At 45.1% G+C, this 17,240-nt stretch overlaps 1 protein-coding gene across 1 annotated transcript in view; it reads left to right on the top strand.

The window, feature by feature from the left end:
- Window positions 1-6,382: 6,382 nt before the first annotated feature.
- LOC146190555 (kelch-like protein 10) overlaps window positions 6,383-17,240 on the top strand; it is a 50,000-nt gene continuing 39,142 nt past the window's right edge. Inside the window, exons 1-4 of the mRNA XM_084600194.1 lie at window positions 6,383-6,661; window positions 8,734-8,953; window positions 13,040-13,189; window positions 14,299-14,501. Of these exons, the coding sequence (XP_084456320.1) occupies window positions 6,423-6,661; window positions 8,734-8,953; window positions 13,040-13,189; window positions 14,299-14,501 (812 nt within the window). The 5' untranslated portion in view covers window positions 6,383-6,422. The remainder of the gene's footprint in view (window positions 6,662-8,733; window positions 8,954-13,039; window positions 13,190-14,298; window positions 14,502-17,240) is intronic.

Raw genomic sequence — 17,240 nt, 5'->3', positions numbered from 1 at the left:
TGAGATTAAGAGCAGTTTGCGAACCACTGAAACGTGTTCTCGTGTTTTTAGTTTTTACTTTTTGTTTAATAGTATGTTGTCTAATCTCACAAGTACGTTTTTATCTTCATGTATAAGCTTTGTGAGCGCCAAATAAAGACTTTGTGGAAGTTTAGCGCTTGTATCTGTCCCTTGTAATCTTGCTGCGCTATAGAACATAACGTATATCCACTAGCCCGAACCCTCACCCGAGTTAACTTCATAGTTTCTTCAAACTACTTCACACTTTCGGTTGTGGCCATAAAGAGTTGACTGAAAGTGTGCTACCATGACCATCACAAACTAACGGGTACAAGGCTCTTCGAGGCTTGCACATTTCCCGTCCATTTCCCAATTATGGCAGTCTTTCCAATTAAAGCTTATTATTTCTTCAAAGGAAAAAAATCTCGCATCAATACTAGCCCGTTTTAAAGGATTGCAACGACAATTTTTCGCAAAACAAATTGACTATGTAATATTACGTTTTCTCTGTAAACTTTTACAATTGGAGTGCATCAATCACCAGCAAATGATCTTTTTTCGTCATCAAGATATTAACGGCGCATAAAAAATGGTCACAGTGATCTTGATTGCGCACCTTTGATCCCCGCACCAGATTTTGAGTGTTCGTAAATATTTATACATGCATTAGTAGACCGCAGTTTTGGATTCTGCTTCAATGATTCTGTTCCGTGTTCGTTACATTACATGTATTGGCAAAACATGTGTATTGAGCTTGAGTAAAATTAAGATACATCTTACAGAAAACAGCGCACCAGAATACTAAACTGAGAAACAAGAAGTTTATTGACGCAAGTAATCAGGAAATGATGACAAGTAATAACTATTTGTCACCCATCATTCGTATCGCTAGAGGGAACCATTCTGTGGGTTCTTCAAGTTTAGGAGCGGCAATATTTAGAGAGAAGTACAGTTGACATTACTTAGACTATACCTTCTCTTTATACTGATAATAGATCAGGCATTGGGGCTATGTCGAAATAAATAAATTGCTTAATTAAGACGGGTTGTCCATAGCAGGAGGTTCGGAATGCTTATGTTCATCTGTGACTTTTAAGTTCTATGCAACCTGTTCAAATTGAAGAGCATTGTAGTTCCCTGGAAAGTAGGACAATAGTTTAGGAACGAACATTGAATTCTGGGGAATCAATTACATTATACAAGAAAATGCGCATTTATTGAAGGTGCTAACCATTTTTGACGCCTTGCCAGTCGCCTTGCCGAAATCTATTGATCACGTTATATGCTGCTATAAATAGGCCTCTACGCTTTTTACGAAAAGAACAACTTCCAAGCGGGCCTATTTAATCATGTCCCGCTACCTTGTTTATCTATCGGTGTGTAAAAACCATGGCATAAGCTTTATGTTTGAGCTAGTGAGTTTATGATGGATCAATTACGTAATATAGTATGTGCCTGTTTGCTTGTTCAGACAAAGAATACGTGCTGCTAGAATAAAGAACAGACTTGAATCATCAGCATATACGAAAATTGCATGTTGGTTGAATAAAGTACGTGATGTGGTGAATATGTGCATCCTGATCCTCCTGAGTACTTTTAAGGGCTAATGAGAAACTATTTGCTAAAATTATAAAACGCGCACGAGCAGTAGGTGTCCCATCAATCTGTCTGCAACGCAGGCATATTAAGGCGACAGCCTTTCTAGGATAATAATAATAATAATAATAATAATAATAATAATAATAATAATAATAATAATAATAATAATAATAATAATAATAATAATAATAATAATAATAATAATAATAATAATAATAATAATAATAATAATAATAATAATAATAATAATAATAATAATAATAATAATAATAATTGGTTCACAGGAAGGGAAAGGCCCAGCATCTGTCACACTTGTGTCTGTGGACACCTAAACCGCGCCGTAAGGGAAGGGAGGAAGATGGGATTTAAAGTGGAAAGAGAGAAAGCGGAGCCGTAGTGGAGGGCTACGGAGTAATAACTTGCCCGAGGATTAACAATTCGGCCAGTCGGTCTCACGCATTCAGACGCACTAGCTGAAGCACCCAGACTTTCGCCGAAATTACCAACACAAGAGAAAGAGAGAGAGAGAGAGAGAGAGAGAAGGCAGAGAGGTTAACCAGGAAAGCTTCCGGTTTGCTACCCTGCACTGGGGAAGGGGAATGGGGAGTTTAAAGGAGAAAGATAGAAGAGAATGATAGGAAAGGTAAGGCGGCGAGGAGCACAGTCACAGTTTCTCAATCAAGTTTGTGTCTCTCATAAAACACATAAGTGCTTTGAAGGCTTTGCCGTTAGACGCCTTCTGTGGCCATGGGCCGAGGATTTTCTCCTCTGTGAAAGGACGGCTGTCAAGATGGTCCAACACAAGAGAAAATAGGGAAGAAAAGGCAGGGGGAGAGACCGCAACAACAGCCGTCGTCCACCACCGAAGCGGTGGCGGGTGCAATGACGACCTACAACATATAAAAATTCAGTGGCAGGCTAGGCCCTGCCGCAAGCGGCGGTGACCCACCGGTCGATGTCAGCGCACGTTAAAGATCCCCAGGTGGTCGAAATTACCACGGCTCCTCTTTCTCCCTTTCCACTTTCAGTCCCACCTTCTTCCCTTCCCTTACGGTGCGGTTGAGGTGTCCACAGAGCAAGTGTGACAGATACTGCGCCTTTCCCTTCCTGTGAACCAATTATCAATTATCGAATACGACCCCGCATGTCCAAATTGCAACAACGAGAACCCGCCACTCAGGCGCACATCCTCTGGGGATGCGAAAATAACCCGCCCCCAAGGTCCCTCCTGCCAGCTCTCTCTGCGGAAAGTTGAGACCAACTCCTCACCAAGCCAGACAATTACACACAACTTGCACATATTTCATGTGCCCAGGATGTAGCCCCCGCCTCGGGGCCACATAGGACCCACCTGCCCTAATTCACGACATCCGGGGCAAATAAAGTTGTTTCTCTCCCTCACTCTCTCTCTCTCTCTGAGCACGTAACACTGCTAGTTGCAGCAAGCGTGGTGATATCGCTGCAACCATTACCATTATATCAGCCTACCGCTGAATGCCGAGTCACAACCGCAGCTAATTTCGTTCACTCAAACCACAATTGAGAGCACCACAATTACGGCGCGCGAATGCGTTAGTCACGTGATATTTTTTGCATTTCTCGGATTTTATTTAAAGCTTGGAAAATATTACCTTAATTACTAATTACTTAATTGCAAAATAAAAATTGCCTGCGGTGGGCCAGATGACAGGCAGCTGTATACAAGTAGTTTCCTTGGCCTATTTCAAATGCTCTAATTTCAACCCTTGGCTGAAGTTAGCTTGAACACCGTGTATATTAGACATTGTAGCAAGTCGTCATCCAAAATGGAAACCAAGGTAGACACTGACAATGAATTGGCATAGCTGGGAAAAATGTCATCATAGACCGAATTAAACTGAGATAGATAAGAACTGGTTCATTAAAGGCGACACACATCTACTAATAACGGAGATAAATGCGAATGTACATATAAGACTTGCGGCCTTTGACAGCGGGAGCAGTAAGTACGAAAAGATAAATTAGGTGAAGTTATGAAAATTGTTTGTGAGCACGATAGGTAAGAATGATATAATTTTAGTATAGACTGTTCCGTAAGTTGCTGAAATCGGAAATCCAAAGCAAGTACCCGAGCCTAACAGCGCAGGACGTTTATTGCCACAAAACTAGAAAAGCCCAGGCAAAGCCGCAATGCTTGCCGTTCGACCAGAAGATGTGGTCGAAGCTTGTACAAAGGCCTACAAAGGCCTTAATATGACTACAAAGCTACAAAGGCCTTAACTTTTTCTCAAGGATAGACGGTTGATCGAGACCCTTTAAAACTCATCTGTGTGTGATTATGTGTGTGTCAAAGTGTGAGACACCGATTTTTTTATTCATTTTCCCCTCCCACTATTTGTCACCCTCATCCCTTATCCCTAATCAGGAGTAACATAGGCACTATAGTAACATGCTAGGCTCACCCCATAGAGTTCCTCACACTAACTAGAGGGAAAGCTGGGGGCGCTGCACTTCAGCCACCATGGGCGCGCTAAGGATTATGGGCCGGTGTGCTACTTGTTGCGGGACAGTCGGTTTTTCTCGGGTACGTGGAGTGGCGTTACTGCGATGTTTCTTTTTCGTCATCATCATCATTTGAAGGTGCGTACATAGACCGCGAAAGCCATAGTAGTGAAGGCGCAAAAGCAGACGTCGCCAATAAATGGTTTCTGTTTCCCGAAATGCCACTAAAAACTTCCTTAAGTGATTGCACAACCATAAATATTTTTATAACGTTTTTCTGTTTCAAATTTTGCCTATTAAGTGCGAAATATTGGTATTTGTGCTGCTCAAAACTAAGCCAATAGGAGAAAGAGCCATCGCTTATATTAGATAAATCTCACACTGACATGCTGTTTCTCTCTCTTTTTGCAATTTATAGTCACAATATTCAATCTTAGGACATTATTTACTGTAGAACAATGTTTATCTTGGCATTAGTTTTGGCCAAAAGTTGTAGTTCTGCACTCGGTAGCTCTCCGGCCCATGATGCTTTGAGCGCCCATGGTGGCTGAACTGGCCGTCTGGAAACTCCATGTAAACTCCCATAGACGGCAGCACAGCTTTCCCTCTAGGTAAGGTAAGAAACTCTATGGCTCACCCTAATCAGGAGTAGCATGCTAGACTCACCACCAACCCGACCTCGGCGGCTGCGTTTCGATGGAGGCGAAACGAAGAGGCGTCCGTGTGCTGTGCGATGTCAGCGCACGTTGAAGATCCACAGGTGGTCGAAATTACTCTGTAGCCCTCCACTACGGCTCCTCTTTCTCTTTCCACTTTCACTCCTCCCTTCCCTTACCGCGCGGTTGAGTGTCCACAAAACAAGTGAGACAGTTACCGCGCATTTCCCTTTCTATAAATCAATCAATCAGTCTAGGCTCACCAGGCAGACAGCTCCTGCTACCACTAAAATATATATATATATATATATATATATATATATATATATATATCAACCACCTTGATTTATTTATTTGTTTATTTATTTATTTATACACATATATTACAGATAGATATATACAGTGCGAAAAAATGCTGATATATACAGATACAGATATGAGCCATAAAAGAATCTTCCTGATTGAAATTCCTGAATTCAAGCAACTATGTAGTTTGGAATTTGACAAATTATCAAATGAAAGATCAGAAGTGTGTGATCAGCTTTGTCATAGGCTTTCACCGAGGACACCAGAGGTTTATATATCAACAGTAATCGTGGCAACGGATAGCTGCACAAGTTTCTCGGGTAAGGCGGGCTCTAAATGTTATGCATGAAATGCTATAGAAATATATTCATGAAAGTCGCCCAATGCAGTGGGAAGGAAGAATGTTTATTTGTGTAAGTTTAAACTTTCGGTACAGGTCCAACCAACAATGAAAATGCAGAAGAGTTCAAAATCATTTAAATGAAATTTTATTGAAATATCAGTACATCTCCCGATATCTACAATTAAAGCTCGGAAGGAACTCACATGTGCTCGCCTCTTGCTGGATATTTTATTGATTTTATTACCAGTCACCTTCAGCCACTGATGCAGCCACCTGACAGCTTAATAAGAGCCCGCTTATAACCCCCCCGGATTTTGCACGAATGACACTCGCTTATCTAGGAATGTTTTTAAGTAATTCAAAATGTTTAATAACAAGTACAAAAAACTGACCGATCGCTTTTGAATCTCTTCAGCTACAATGATGTCGTTCTTCAAGCGCCCGGTGGCACATACCCACATGCACTGGGGGTCGACCAAAATTTGGAGACGTCCCTGCCGCTCAGAGGACTTTTCTTTCTCTTTTTCCCTGAATATTCACGGTGGCACTCACACTGCCAACCACTTCCAAACGTTCAGACCACGTGATCACTGCAGCTGTCATCGTCATGATGATCACATTAAACACGAACGTCGAAGTAATGTATTAATTCGAATTCGGTGAGAGCTTTTGTAGTGATAGTACAAAAGTCACAAGTTTTAAATGAACCAGTGTGAGTAATAACACTTTTTTTTTTCACGTCCCGCGTCAGGAAAAATGAACGCGCTACACAACACAGTTGCAATTTGCTAGGAAAGGTGACGAATTGCCTCCACAGCATCAGCATCAAGGAAGACATCAACGATGAACGCCAATGGCTATCACGCCACGCAGCGCGTGCAATGAACCGTTAGCTCACTACCCAAAGTATAAAAGGCGGAGTTTTCAAAACCGCTTGGCCAGTTCATCTGCCGTCTCCGGTGCCGCTGGTGGTCGGCCGTTCTCTCGCTCCGTTACTTGCCCTGCTGCTTCTGAGCTGCGAGACATTGCAACCCGAGATGAGCTCCCATGCCGTGTCTACCGAGGGCGCCGACACGGACGACCTCATCACCATCACGTCCGACGGCAAGCTGCTCTTCAGTGACGAAGGCTGGTGTCCGGCGTTCTCCCCGGGAGCCGCTGCCCGTGCCATGCCTGGCCTGAGAGAGCAGAGGAAGGCCGGCCAGTACTGTGACGTCCTGTTCAAGGCTTCAGACGGAACAGAGGTGTGGGCGCACCGATTTGTCATGGCATCCAAGTAAGCTACCGCTCTTTTCTTGCTCGAACTTACTCTCGCAGTACGTCCGTTACACGTTATATAACGGACACAGGCTCTTTGGTGCGTTACGTTGACAATCCGTTATTCAACGGCTCATTTTTTTACCCATTATCGTTTAACGCAACATCTGTTAAGGGCTATATGTCTGTTATACACTTATTAATGAACATTTCGGACTTGTCAATACCCCATACTGTTTTCCTTGCGCATCATATAATGGAAATATTTTGAACATATGCCATTTTATGGCAAATTCAGTTTCATATCCGCTTTAAAAGATACGCATAGTTGACTTTGGAAGCCTTTCTCTCGAGTAATAAATAACGAGTGCATCATATCTCTAATTACTATTTCTGCGTCCTTTAAGCTTTCAATTCCTGACAATTTAGAGCCCTCTAATGAAGTATTTACTACCCTTACGTAGATATATTAATATAATTCATGTTCATTAATGCACATCATGCGCCGATTTTTTGTCCGTTATTGACGCGCCATTCAGAGTAGATTACTTTCATTAAGCGGCGAATTAGGTGCCCGCTATTTTGGTTCGTTAGTGTTGTTTATTATATTTATTTATTGTTCCTTAACACACACTTTTAATTCCTGTAATGGACATAACCATTACTCGTTACTCGTGAAGTCAGTCTGCAATTGGGGAATTTAGCGGCTCCAATAGATTCAGTAGCGGGAACCTCCCGTGTCGGTGACGTACTGACGCACAAGATGGTGATCAGTGTTGGTACTCTGTGATTTGCCTTTTTCGTCGCTGGGCTAAACGTGAAATATAAAGCGAGAAATGAGCATATCACCTCCAGCTTTTTCATGTGAAATACTTTTTTCCTGCACCCTTGCGTCTTCGTGGCAAATTTCCGAAGAGTTTTCACGACGCAGTTAGACGCCTGCGCTGCCAAGTTGCGGGACGGGGAGTTGTCGGCGACAGCGTTCATTCTCCGATTGTTTACTTTCCATAAAGTATGGTTGATTTATTTCCTACGTCTTACCAATTGAGCGCTGTGTGTGGCTTCGAACGCCTCGTCATCTCCTTAGCATACGCGCTCCTGTGTCCTTCACTTCCGCTATAGCTTTCGCTTTGCTACCGCCGCTATTTCCCGCTGAGTTCAATGTATACTGCATAATTAATTTATACGATAAGTTTAATTTAGTAACATCACACATAAAGTTTAACGGCTCGCTGTCTTAAGCATCTCAGTTGAATTTGATGGCTGGCTGTTTCCTGCACATGTTTGGGCTATGTCGAGCCAATGGGTGTGTAAACAATAAAATTACAGTTTCGATTTAATATCTTCATGTGTCATGGGTCCTTTCTGTGGCACAAGCTTAGCCCTTATAAAAGATATCTTAAAATGTGAGCTGTGTGATTCTTTCACAGCTGTAGATATTGGCGGATTCCATAAGGTCCCCACTAAGAGACTGGAATGGGAAAGCATATTCGCTTTTTTTTGCATCATGATTGCTCATCAGTTCTCACGCATTTAACTTTCTTGAAAGACTTAACCATGCGTTCTTATTATCCTGTCTGGCCTGTTTAAATGCAATACAAGGTAAATAAATGTTTTCATAAGGTCCAGATGATGGAGGTTGGATTCACGTGTGCAGTACATCAGTACATCTATCGGATGTTGATTCAGCTGGCGAAATTTTCATCCACACTCTTCAAAAAGGATGAATGAGGCACTGAGTCGTAGAATAATAATAAAGACATTGATATTATTGTAGCCCCTTATTATGCTACGTCAGTAAGATGAAGCTTTTAGATGCTAAAGTTGTTTTGCGGCTTGTTTAGCACATCGTCGCGTTTCGTGCAGATATCTGCATTAAGCAGATGTGTTTCTTTGGGTCTCACATACAAATTATTATATGTTCGCATTTGATATACGAATTTCTCTACAGAAAAAAAAAAAAAAAGGTTTGACAAGTCCGCGTGATCCTTTGATTTTCTTTAGCGACACTTTTTCACTCTGCTGAATCAAGCTAGTATGCGAGAAGTGTTGACTTTTCCACGTGTCTTTTGACGCCTTATTCTACTGCAGGTTCTCTGGCTGCAACAACCTCTTCAACGTAACCTACGATGCGATGACCAAAAACCAGGAGAAGCTGGAGAGGTGGATGCCTCCCATCCGCGTCGTGGTGAGCGACATGAGCAGCGACATGCTTGAGCTGCTCGTAGACTTCGCCTACCACGCGCCCCTCCACGGACGCATCGGCCTACACAACGTCGACCAAGTGCTCGAGATGGCCGAGGCGTACAAGGTGAGTTAAAGGCAGCTAAGGAAAATACCAGCTGTTCGGTTATGGCGCACAGCCGCCGACGCGGCATCAACTGGTGGACACCATAGTAGGTGGATGCCCTATAGCAGGGGGATGAAAATAGCTGGCTACCAGGGAAGATGAATGCACTAAGCCCTTCAGTCGCCAATAACCTTTCCAGTTTAGAACAGAGAGTGCAACGGAGAGAGAATGGTATGGCGGTGAAGCTAGCCATGTATCCCTACAGCGCCTAGGACCTGTTAGACGCTACGTGCACAGTAAGAGGTCTGAAGGCGGAGTCAACATAAAAACAAAGCCGCAATCGACCTTGAGTATCATCCGATGACTCCGGCCTATTCTAATGTTGTTGCGCTTAACTAAATTTCACCTACCGCAGTCACTATTATGGAGGCATGATGAAAAGAGGGATGTGATTGGCCCCGATATCATGAGATAGGTCGATGCTATTTTCCAGAGGGAGTAGTCTCGCCTCTAAAGCTCAGATACTGAAAGTGACAAGGCCTGGCTTCAGAAACTGAATTTGATATATAACAACGTGAGTACTTGCTAGAGGCACCGAAAATAGGACAGCCGTCACCACTGACTATCCCGCCCGAGAGACAGAGTGCAGGAGACTGTGCCCCGCCACGGTGGCGCAGTGGTTAGGGCGTCCAACTACTGTGACCAATGGGGCGGGATCGAATGCCGGCCTCGGCGGCCGCTTTTCGATGGAAGCGAAAAGCCGGGCACCCATGTGCTGTGCGATGTCAGCGCACGTTAAAGAACCCCAGGTGGTCGAAATTTGCGGAGTCCTCCACTACGACGCCTATCATAGCCTGAGCTTCTTTGGGACGTTATACCCCACAAACCAAACCAAACCAGAGTGAAGGAGCGAAGAAAAGTGGCGCAACGATCATGACAAGGACGGCACTCTCCCGTTTCCGAAATTTAGCGTCGCAATAAAATACCATATCGAGCACAAGGACGATCATGTCGTGCACATTTTTCTTTCTTTTTTCTTTTTCTGTCGTTTTCGCGCTGTCCACCACAATTAGCAATGTACGAGCCAACTCGCCTAGTTTGCCAATCTGAAGTTAAGTTGGTCAAGTGAATGGAGGACAATAAATGTTCCGTCTCTGTATAAATGGGGTATTAAGATAGAGTAAAGGCACAGGACATCAGAATAACAATATAAGGAAACTACCAGGGGTGACTTGTGTTTTCAGCATTAGTGTCTGAAAATATTGCCAATAAATCATTGTCAATGAACTTCTGTAATAGGGCAGTAAAAATACTAGCGGACTGTGCCACTGTCATTAATGAGCCCTCTTATTATACAAGCAGTCCATTTGGCTTTCTCTGCGCCTGTACTCGCGTTCCAAGTTTAATGCAGAGGGTAGAAAGTTTAGCCGTTGAAATTATACATGATTGGCGTTACCAGATCGTGCGGAAAGTGATAAAAACCAACAGCAACGTAAAATAAGCCGTACGAAATATCGGCCAGGAAGGCAGAGAACATAAAGGATACGAAAACCGGCTTCTTGTCTTAGCGTCGAAATCGGCAGCTGTCATTTGTGCGGCTTCGTCATTGGCTAGTTAAAGGTCCGTTATTGGAGGTCCGTTATTGGTTCCACTATGCCCGGGGTCCAGGTCCACCCTGCAGAGAACAGAGACATGTGCAGACGGACATGTTCAAACAGCTGACCTTCGGACACGTTCTGTATCTCAAATAACTCCGCAAGTGCAGCAGTGGTTCCCAGCGAAATGACAACGACCGCACTGTGTCGTGAAATAGCGCGAATAATAATGTCCTCTCTGAGTGTCGGAGGACACAAGAAGGTTCACAGTCTCAGCAGTGTCATTTCCACGGAATCAATTATCACTTATTATCAAGCTAGCAGATATGGTCCACATGAACCAGGTCCAAGAACCGGCAGCGCAGAGTGTATAGCCGCTGAAGGAGGAGGAGCGTAGAGGTTGCTGCGGCAGGGGTGTCTTCATCGTCTCCGTCTCATAGATCATGGTAGATGCCGATGAGCCAACGCGCAGAAGACAGCCGTCTGTCTTCAGGAATGACTCTGAAGGACGTGGACTTCGATTCACGGCACCAAGTGTCGTCAGCTATGGCTTGGGTGAGGGCACGTATATATAGAGCGTAGCTGAGGCTGCTCCGCTCCCATGGTTAGAATAGCAGTAACCGCGTCGTTCCGATGCCCGGCGCTGACGACATGGTGTATCTCGCTTGGCCTGCACCTGCTACTCCTCGTCATCTTCGATTTGGTGGTAGCTAAAAAAAACACCAAAATTACATGCACACATTAGAACAACATACATTTTCAAATTCTTGAGCGTCTATAAAGCATGTTTTGGCCCGTTTATGGCTGATAGCTATTTAATGGCACTGTGTTATCGATAAATGATCAGCGGCTCAAAGCGCTAGTACGACGACGTCCTGGAACGCTTACCGCAGTTGATCATTTTTCATCAAATTAAGCACCACTTCACTAAACATTGCAGCGCTTCACTCAGCACAGGTGATGGTGATGCACAAGGGCGTCTTAGGCTACGAAATATTGTATTATTTCTATATTCACCCGACTTCGCGAGAACTTCTTTCTCTTCCTTCTCACGAAGAGCACAGAAGGCGAGAACACTACCAGGACAACGAGGAAGTGATCTTTCATGTCAGTGTTCCTCCCAGAAACAAATAATAAAAGGGTCTATAGCGATTGTCTTCGCCACCTAGTGGCAGAGTAGTAGTAGTAGTAGTAGTAATAATAGTCGAATACTTTATTGAGGCGCAACCCTTAGGCGCCTAATACATCGATAGCCTGCTGGGCGAGCAGGCGCTGTTCTTTTTCAACCTCGTCACCAAGCCAGTACACCCAGGCCCAGATAGTATGGGAGGGGTTGGGAAAGAATCCCGATTGCAATGCAACCGGACATGAAAATAGGCAGTGGGAAAGGTTGGCATAAGAGCAAAGGCAGTTGGGCATGATGGATCACGACGGAGATATAGCCGTGCAGGGGTTATGAGTGTATTCACCTGTATCTTCCAAAGGATATGAGCCTCCCGAACGGAGAGATTAGGATGAGGGTCTGGGTAGAGCTTACGGTCTAAGCGAGCAGCATTGTAATATTCGCTGATGGTGGCGCGAAGACCCGCCCTCCAAGGATCTTGGCCAGGGGATGAACGGTGCCCGGTTACGAGTTAATGGACGCTGGCTTCTCAACCAGGCTAACATTTCCCCCATCCAGTCAGCCTCTCTGCAAACTCCTTCCCCTCCGGAGGCCACTAACATCTGTATACTTCCTCTTCCAGCCAATATGTCGCTGGTCCTGCATGCTGGCCGCCGACCTGTTGCTGCTTCTCATCATATTCCGCCCTTCAATACCCATGTAGTCACTTACACGGAAGCCAGGTCCTCTTTCATCCTCGTCTATCTACCCCTGTCACACACACTAGCGGCCCCTTTATTCACCCTCCGGATATTATCTCGCTTGAGGTCCCCTTCATCATTCATGCCATTCAAAGTTTCCATTCTCTCCCACCTGTGCCTAAGTATATTATATACACTGACTATCAGGCTGCTATCCATGCCATTCAATCTAAAAGTCTAACACATCATCTGTCCACGGAGCTCGAGGCTGCACTTGTTGCTCTGCAGCCCTGCCCCGTCTTCCTCCGATGGATCCTTGGACACTCGGGGATTGACGGCAATGTCAGTGACAGACGTACGTGCGTGGTCTTGGGCGAAGAATTGTATATACTGATGAAACTCTCACTCAAGCCGCGTGATTGTATCTGCTTTTCTTCATGCCAATAATACGAACTTTATAAACGCCAGTCGTAAGAAGTTTATTTTTACAGTTTTTTACACCGAATACTCTTCACCATATTCAGTGGAATGTTTAGCTAGTTGGTCAGCACATCGTTGTCTGCTCAGCTGCGTTTTTCATCATGTGAATGAAAAATTGGTCTCACACTTTCGGTGCGACTTCTCTGAAGGTACTATTTCAAACTTTTTACTTTATGAAACCAGCTTCTAAACATTAGTTTATTTTGATTATTTTATTCTAACGATGCAGATAAACAAGATCCGTGACCACTGCATCAGCATGCTCAAGCAGAACCTGGAGCCGGACTCTTGCATCAGCACCTACCATCTTGCCCTCAAGAGGGGATACCACAACCTCGCAGCAGAAGCTTTTCGCTACCTTACCCGACACTTTGACGTGGTATGAATTTCAGGTTGGGTGAGAGACACCGAGCCGGAATGTTATTTCCTGGACAGGAAGGCGAAATCGATGCAATTGCAGCCAAGCCCCCTCTATAGAACATTCACTGATTGCCCCTGAGAATGAAATCTGTGATCGAACCTTATGTGAGCGAGTTGGTCTTGCCACCAACGTTACCAATTAGAGTTCTAGCAAGTAGCCACAGTGCCTTGGAAAGGAACTACTGAAAACTTCCTACACCGCCCAATACGTTCATGGGAATCGGGCTTAACTGAATTCCTGCGCCTTACATTTCCTTAGTGCACTCGAATTTCAGGACGATTCCGGCCCAATATTTATATCTTCTACGGTTAGCCACAATTCAGTAACCGCCACACAATTCCTCGGCGACAGAACGTAGTTCTCCGTTAAAATGGTTGAAATGTTCTGGTTGCCTAGATAAGAAGCTAGGTATCAGACCAGATTACCAGCTACAGAATTTCGATGCCTCACTTTGGGATAGTATAGTTTTCGAAAGTGACTGTTACTGTTTAGCGAAGTGATACACACGCAGCGTACTAAGTCGTGACGTTTGTAACTGCATTTATTTATTTTTTAGTTTGTATTCTACCGTACTATACTTCCGAAATGAAGTCTGGATGTTTTCATTTTCTACCACAGCACTGCTGAACCCATGGCTAAGGTTGCTGGTCAAGCACTTGTCTTTGTCGACCCATATTTCTCGTTCCAGTTTTCCCCGCTATTTCTTGGGTGCTTTTCTTTAAAGGCGCAGGATTCAAATGGCTGACGAGGAGGAGAAAAAATTCTATACAAAAGCTTAGTGCTCTCCCGTTCTCATCCAATACGTCCGCAAAGTAGCCCAACGGGAGCAGCTTCAACACTAAATGACGAATGACGAGTAACAGTTCTGCCCTTCAGCATGTATATAGATTTTCTCAGCTTATCTTATCTTTGACATTAGCTCCGGTTTGCTTGCAAGGGCCCTACGTGGGCATGTAATGTAGGCAACCTTTGTCTCCGTGCTGCAATAGGAGTCGTGTGAAGCGAACGGAGCTACTCCCTACGGCTTAATTGTGCTGTCCAATTGAATGAGCCGTCTCTGTCTGCAGGTTTGGGAGACCAACGACCAGTTTCAGCATGTCACCCCTGAGCAGCTGCGAGCCATCCTGGAGGACAATAGGCTGCACGCGCCTAACGAAGTGGACCACACATTCCGCGCGATCTTGAAGTGGGTGTCGGCGAACGAAGCGGAAAGGACGAAATACCTCGCTCACTTCCTGCCCCTCGTGCGATTGGCGCGATGCACCGTCACGTGAGTTCCGCATCGTCGTAGCCTTCCTTAAAGAGTACTGCAAGTGAGACCAGAGGGTTTCAAGCAGTCGTCCGTGGTCTGGTAACCACTGATGCAGGCCTACATTATCTCGGTCTAATCTCTAATAAATGAGCAGTATAAGCTAACATAATTCTCGCAAGCGAAGGTAATGGGGATTTTTCCACCGCGTCGGATCGTGATCAGCTGAAAAGCAATTAGCTACGTGCTGCTTCTGAAGCTCCAGCTACACAAAGTACGAAAAACTGGCCTGCTATCTCTGCATCAGTTTTAGCAAGTGCTGTTACGACCAAGCATCCGCATTTGCGCGCTCTATTGTTCGCCTGTGGGCATGGATAAGTGCTGTGAATATGTGGTGATGGTCCAATGGCTCTAAGTGAGCCTGTTTCCAGGAATCCTGTTTTGTAAGCCTGTTTTGCTTTGTGGACACTCTGCAAATGCCAAATTGACCCTGCCAAGAGAACGTCTGGAAAAACACAAAGAAACGTCCCCCTGCGGGAAATGCAGGAAGTGCTTTCTTTCTTTTGTTCACCCTTCCAGTCGATAAGCCCTATCGTCCAGTGAGGAATGCCTACTTTCCAAAGGAGACGACAGAGTGACATGTCCGCTGACGTGCAGGACAAGAAAGGAGCATGACGCATACAGCCATTAAGTGATTTCCCAGGAATGCAGGAAAGATTTGCAATTGTCGAAAACGGACAATGCTGGGAGCGGATGCGGCGCCACGTGCACTCGGGTTTCTGAGAAGTAAAACCACTTGTCAGAACCAGCCTGTGGTTTCTTTGCTGAAGAATAGAAATGTACCTCCTCTCCTCGCCGTTCCCAAGCTTTTCCCGCCAACAAGTGATCACGCCCAACGAATGAGTGCCGGACCAGTCAGTGCTTCAGACCATCAGTGCAGTGATGTGTTCGATTGGATGCCGATACCTGAGGGGCGTGCCCTGGATTTGGTTGGTCAGCATCTTCAGAGAGGGGCTGGACATAGGGGGTTTTAAGGACGCTGCAGAGCACGAAATGTCGCTCTGGGCCCTGGGTAAACGGCTCATCCAGTCACTTCTCGCTATGAACTCTTAACGCTTGCCATTTTGCTGATGTACCCTTCTTTTTCGTGTAAATAATCTTGTAAATAAGTTTCTCAAAGTGCCATTAAACCTGCTTGTACATATTTCACCAACTTCGAAGATTCAATCCTACTTCAACCCCGAGTCTCTGCACGCTACCAAGTGAAGGCCGGGTCGACGTAGCCCCAGCGTCACGACAACTGGTGGCAGCGGTGGGATCTGAATCTACAAGCCACAACATCTGATGACTGGAGGTGGGATCTGGATCTACAAGATACAACATCTGGTGATTCGAGGTGGATCAGAATCTACAAGCCACATCTTGTGATCGGAGGTGGCATCTCAAGCAACAAGCAGGCGCAACAATCGGCCAACAAGAGGGCAGCTCGGAACATCGATCGCATGTGTGGGTGAGTGCTTGGCTTTCTTCTGATGTGGACCAGGTTCTAGAACAGGGTTAGAATTTATAACTGGTAAAAAGTGTTGAAACGCCTTTAGGTTTGGTAGTTTGCACTGTTGTTTTGGAAGTAGCCGACACTCGGAGCGATCATGGACCTACAAAAGCTGCAGAAACCGGACCTGTTGCTATTGTGTGAGGAATTGGGAATTGATACAAGTGGTTTGGCACGAAAACCCTTGATTATAAAGGCAATCACTGATCTGGGAACCGATGATGAGGAGCTCAGTGAAGCATGGAACCTCATCGGGCAAAAAAAGGAACAGCTCAGACAGCAGAAAGAGCGGGAAAGAGAGGAAAAGAAGCTAGAAATTGAGCTCCGGAAATTAGAACTAGAGTTGAGCAAGAGGTCGGGCGATTGTCCCCAGCTAGCGGTACCTCGTCTCAACAAGGAGGCAGATTTCAAGATGTCAAAGTACATGCAGCCATATGTGATATCAGGGGATATCGGTCTGTATCTGGCTAACTTTGAGCGAACTTGCGAAAAACTGTCCTTCCAGCGAGACACTTGGTCTCAGAGATTATTGACGGTTCTGCCCTGCGAGGCAGCGGAGGTTGTCGCGCGGCTAAGCAAGGAGGACGCGGACAACTACGAGAAGGTCAAAGCTTGCCTTCTGAGAAAGTATAGGCTTAGCGCCGAGGCGTTCAGACAACGTTTTCGGAACGCTACTAAGTCCAGGGACGAGAGTTACCCTGAATTCCTGTACAATTTAAGAGTTAATTTGGGCGAGTGGCTAAAGAGCACTGATTCCTACAGTGATAGGGACGCTGTAGTCGAGCGAATTCTTTTGGAGCAGTTTTATAACTGCCTCCCAGAAAAAGAAAGAAATTGGTTACAGGACCGAGGCGAAATTAAGTCGGCAACTGAAGCTGCCGAACTTATTGAGGAGTATGCTTCGCGCCGACAATTCAGCAACCCAGCAGTGGATAGGCCCCGCAATCCCAAGTTCAGTGTGAAAAACCGTCAGGAAAGGCACTTTTCTAGAGTTGGAAACGAAGAAATGGAGGTTTCTTCAGGCAAATTCCCTAGAAAGGACGGCAGTGAGAAAAGTGGGGAAGTGACCAACGTGCAGAACACAAAGAATAAGCTTGAGGCTAGGAAGCCGCTCACATGCTTTAGGTGTAATGAGCAGGGTCACATTGCCGTCAACTGCCGGAAAGAAAAGATTGCTTTCTCGTATGTCAGGGACTGCGATGAAAATA

This window comes from Amblyomma maculatum, chromosome 4 (genome assembly GCF_055883805.1).
Source record: "Amblyomma maculatum isolate TAMU_Amacu chromosome 4, ASM5588380v1, whole genome shotgun sequence".
NCBI classification, from domain to species: Eukaryota; Metazoa; Arthropoda; class Arachnida; order Ixodida; family Ixodidae; genus Amblyomma; species Amblyomma maculatum.
Note: the sequence above shows the minus strand (reverse complement) of the source record. Positions and strands in the feature narration are given on the sequence as shown.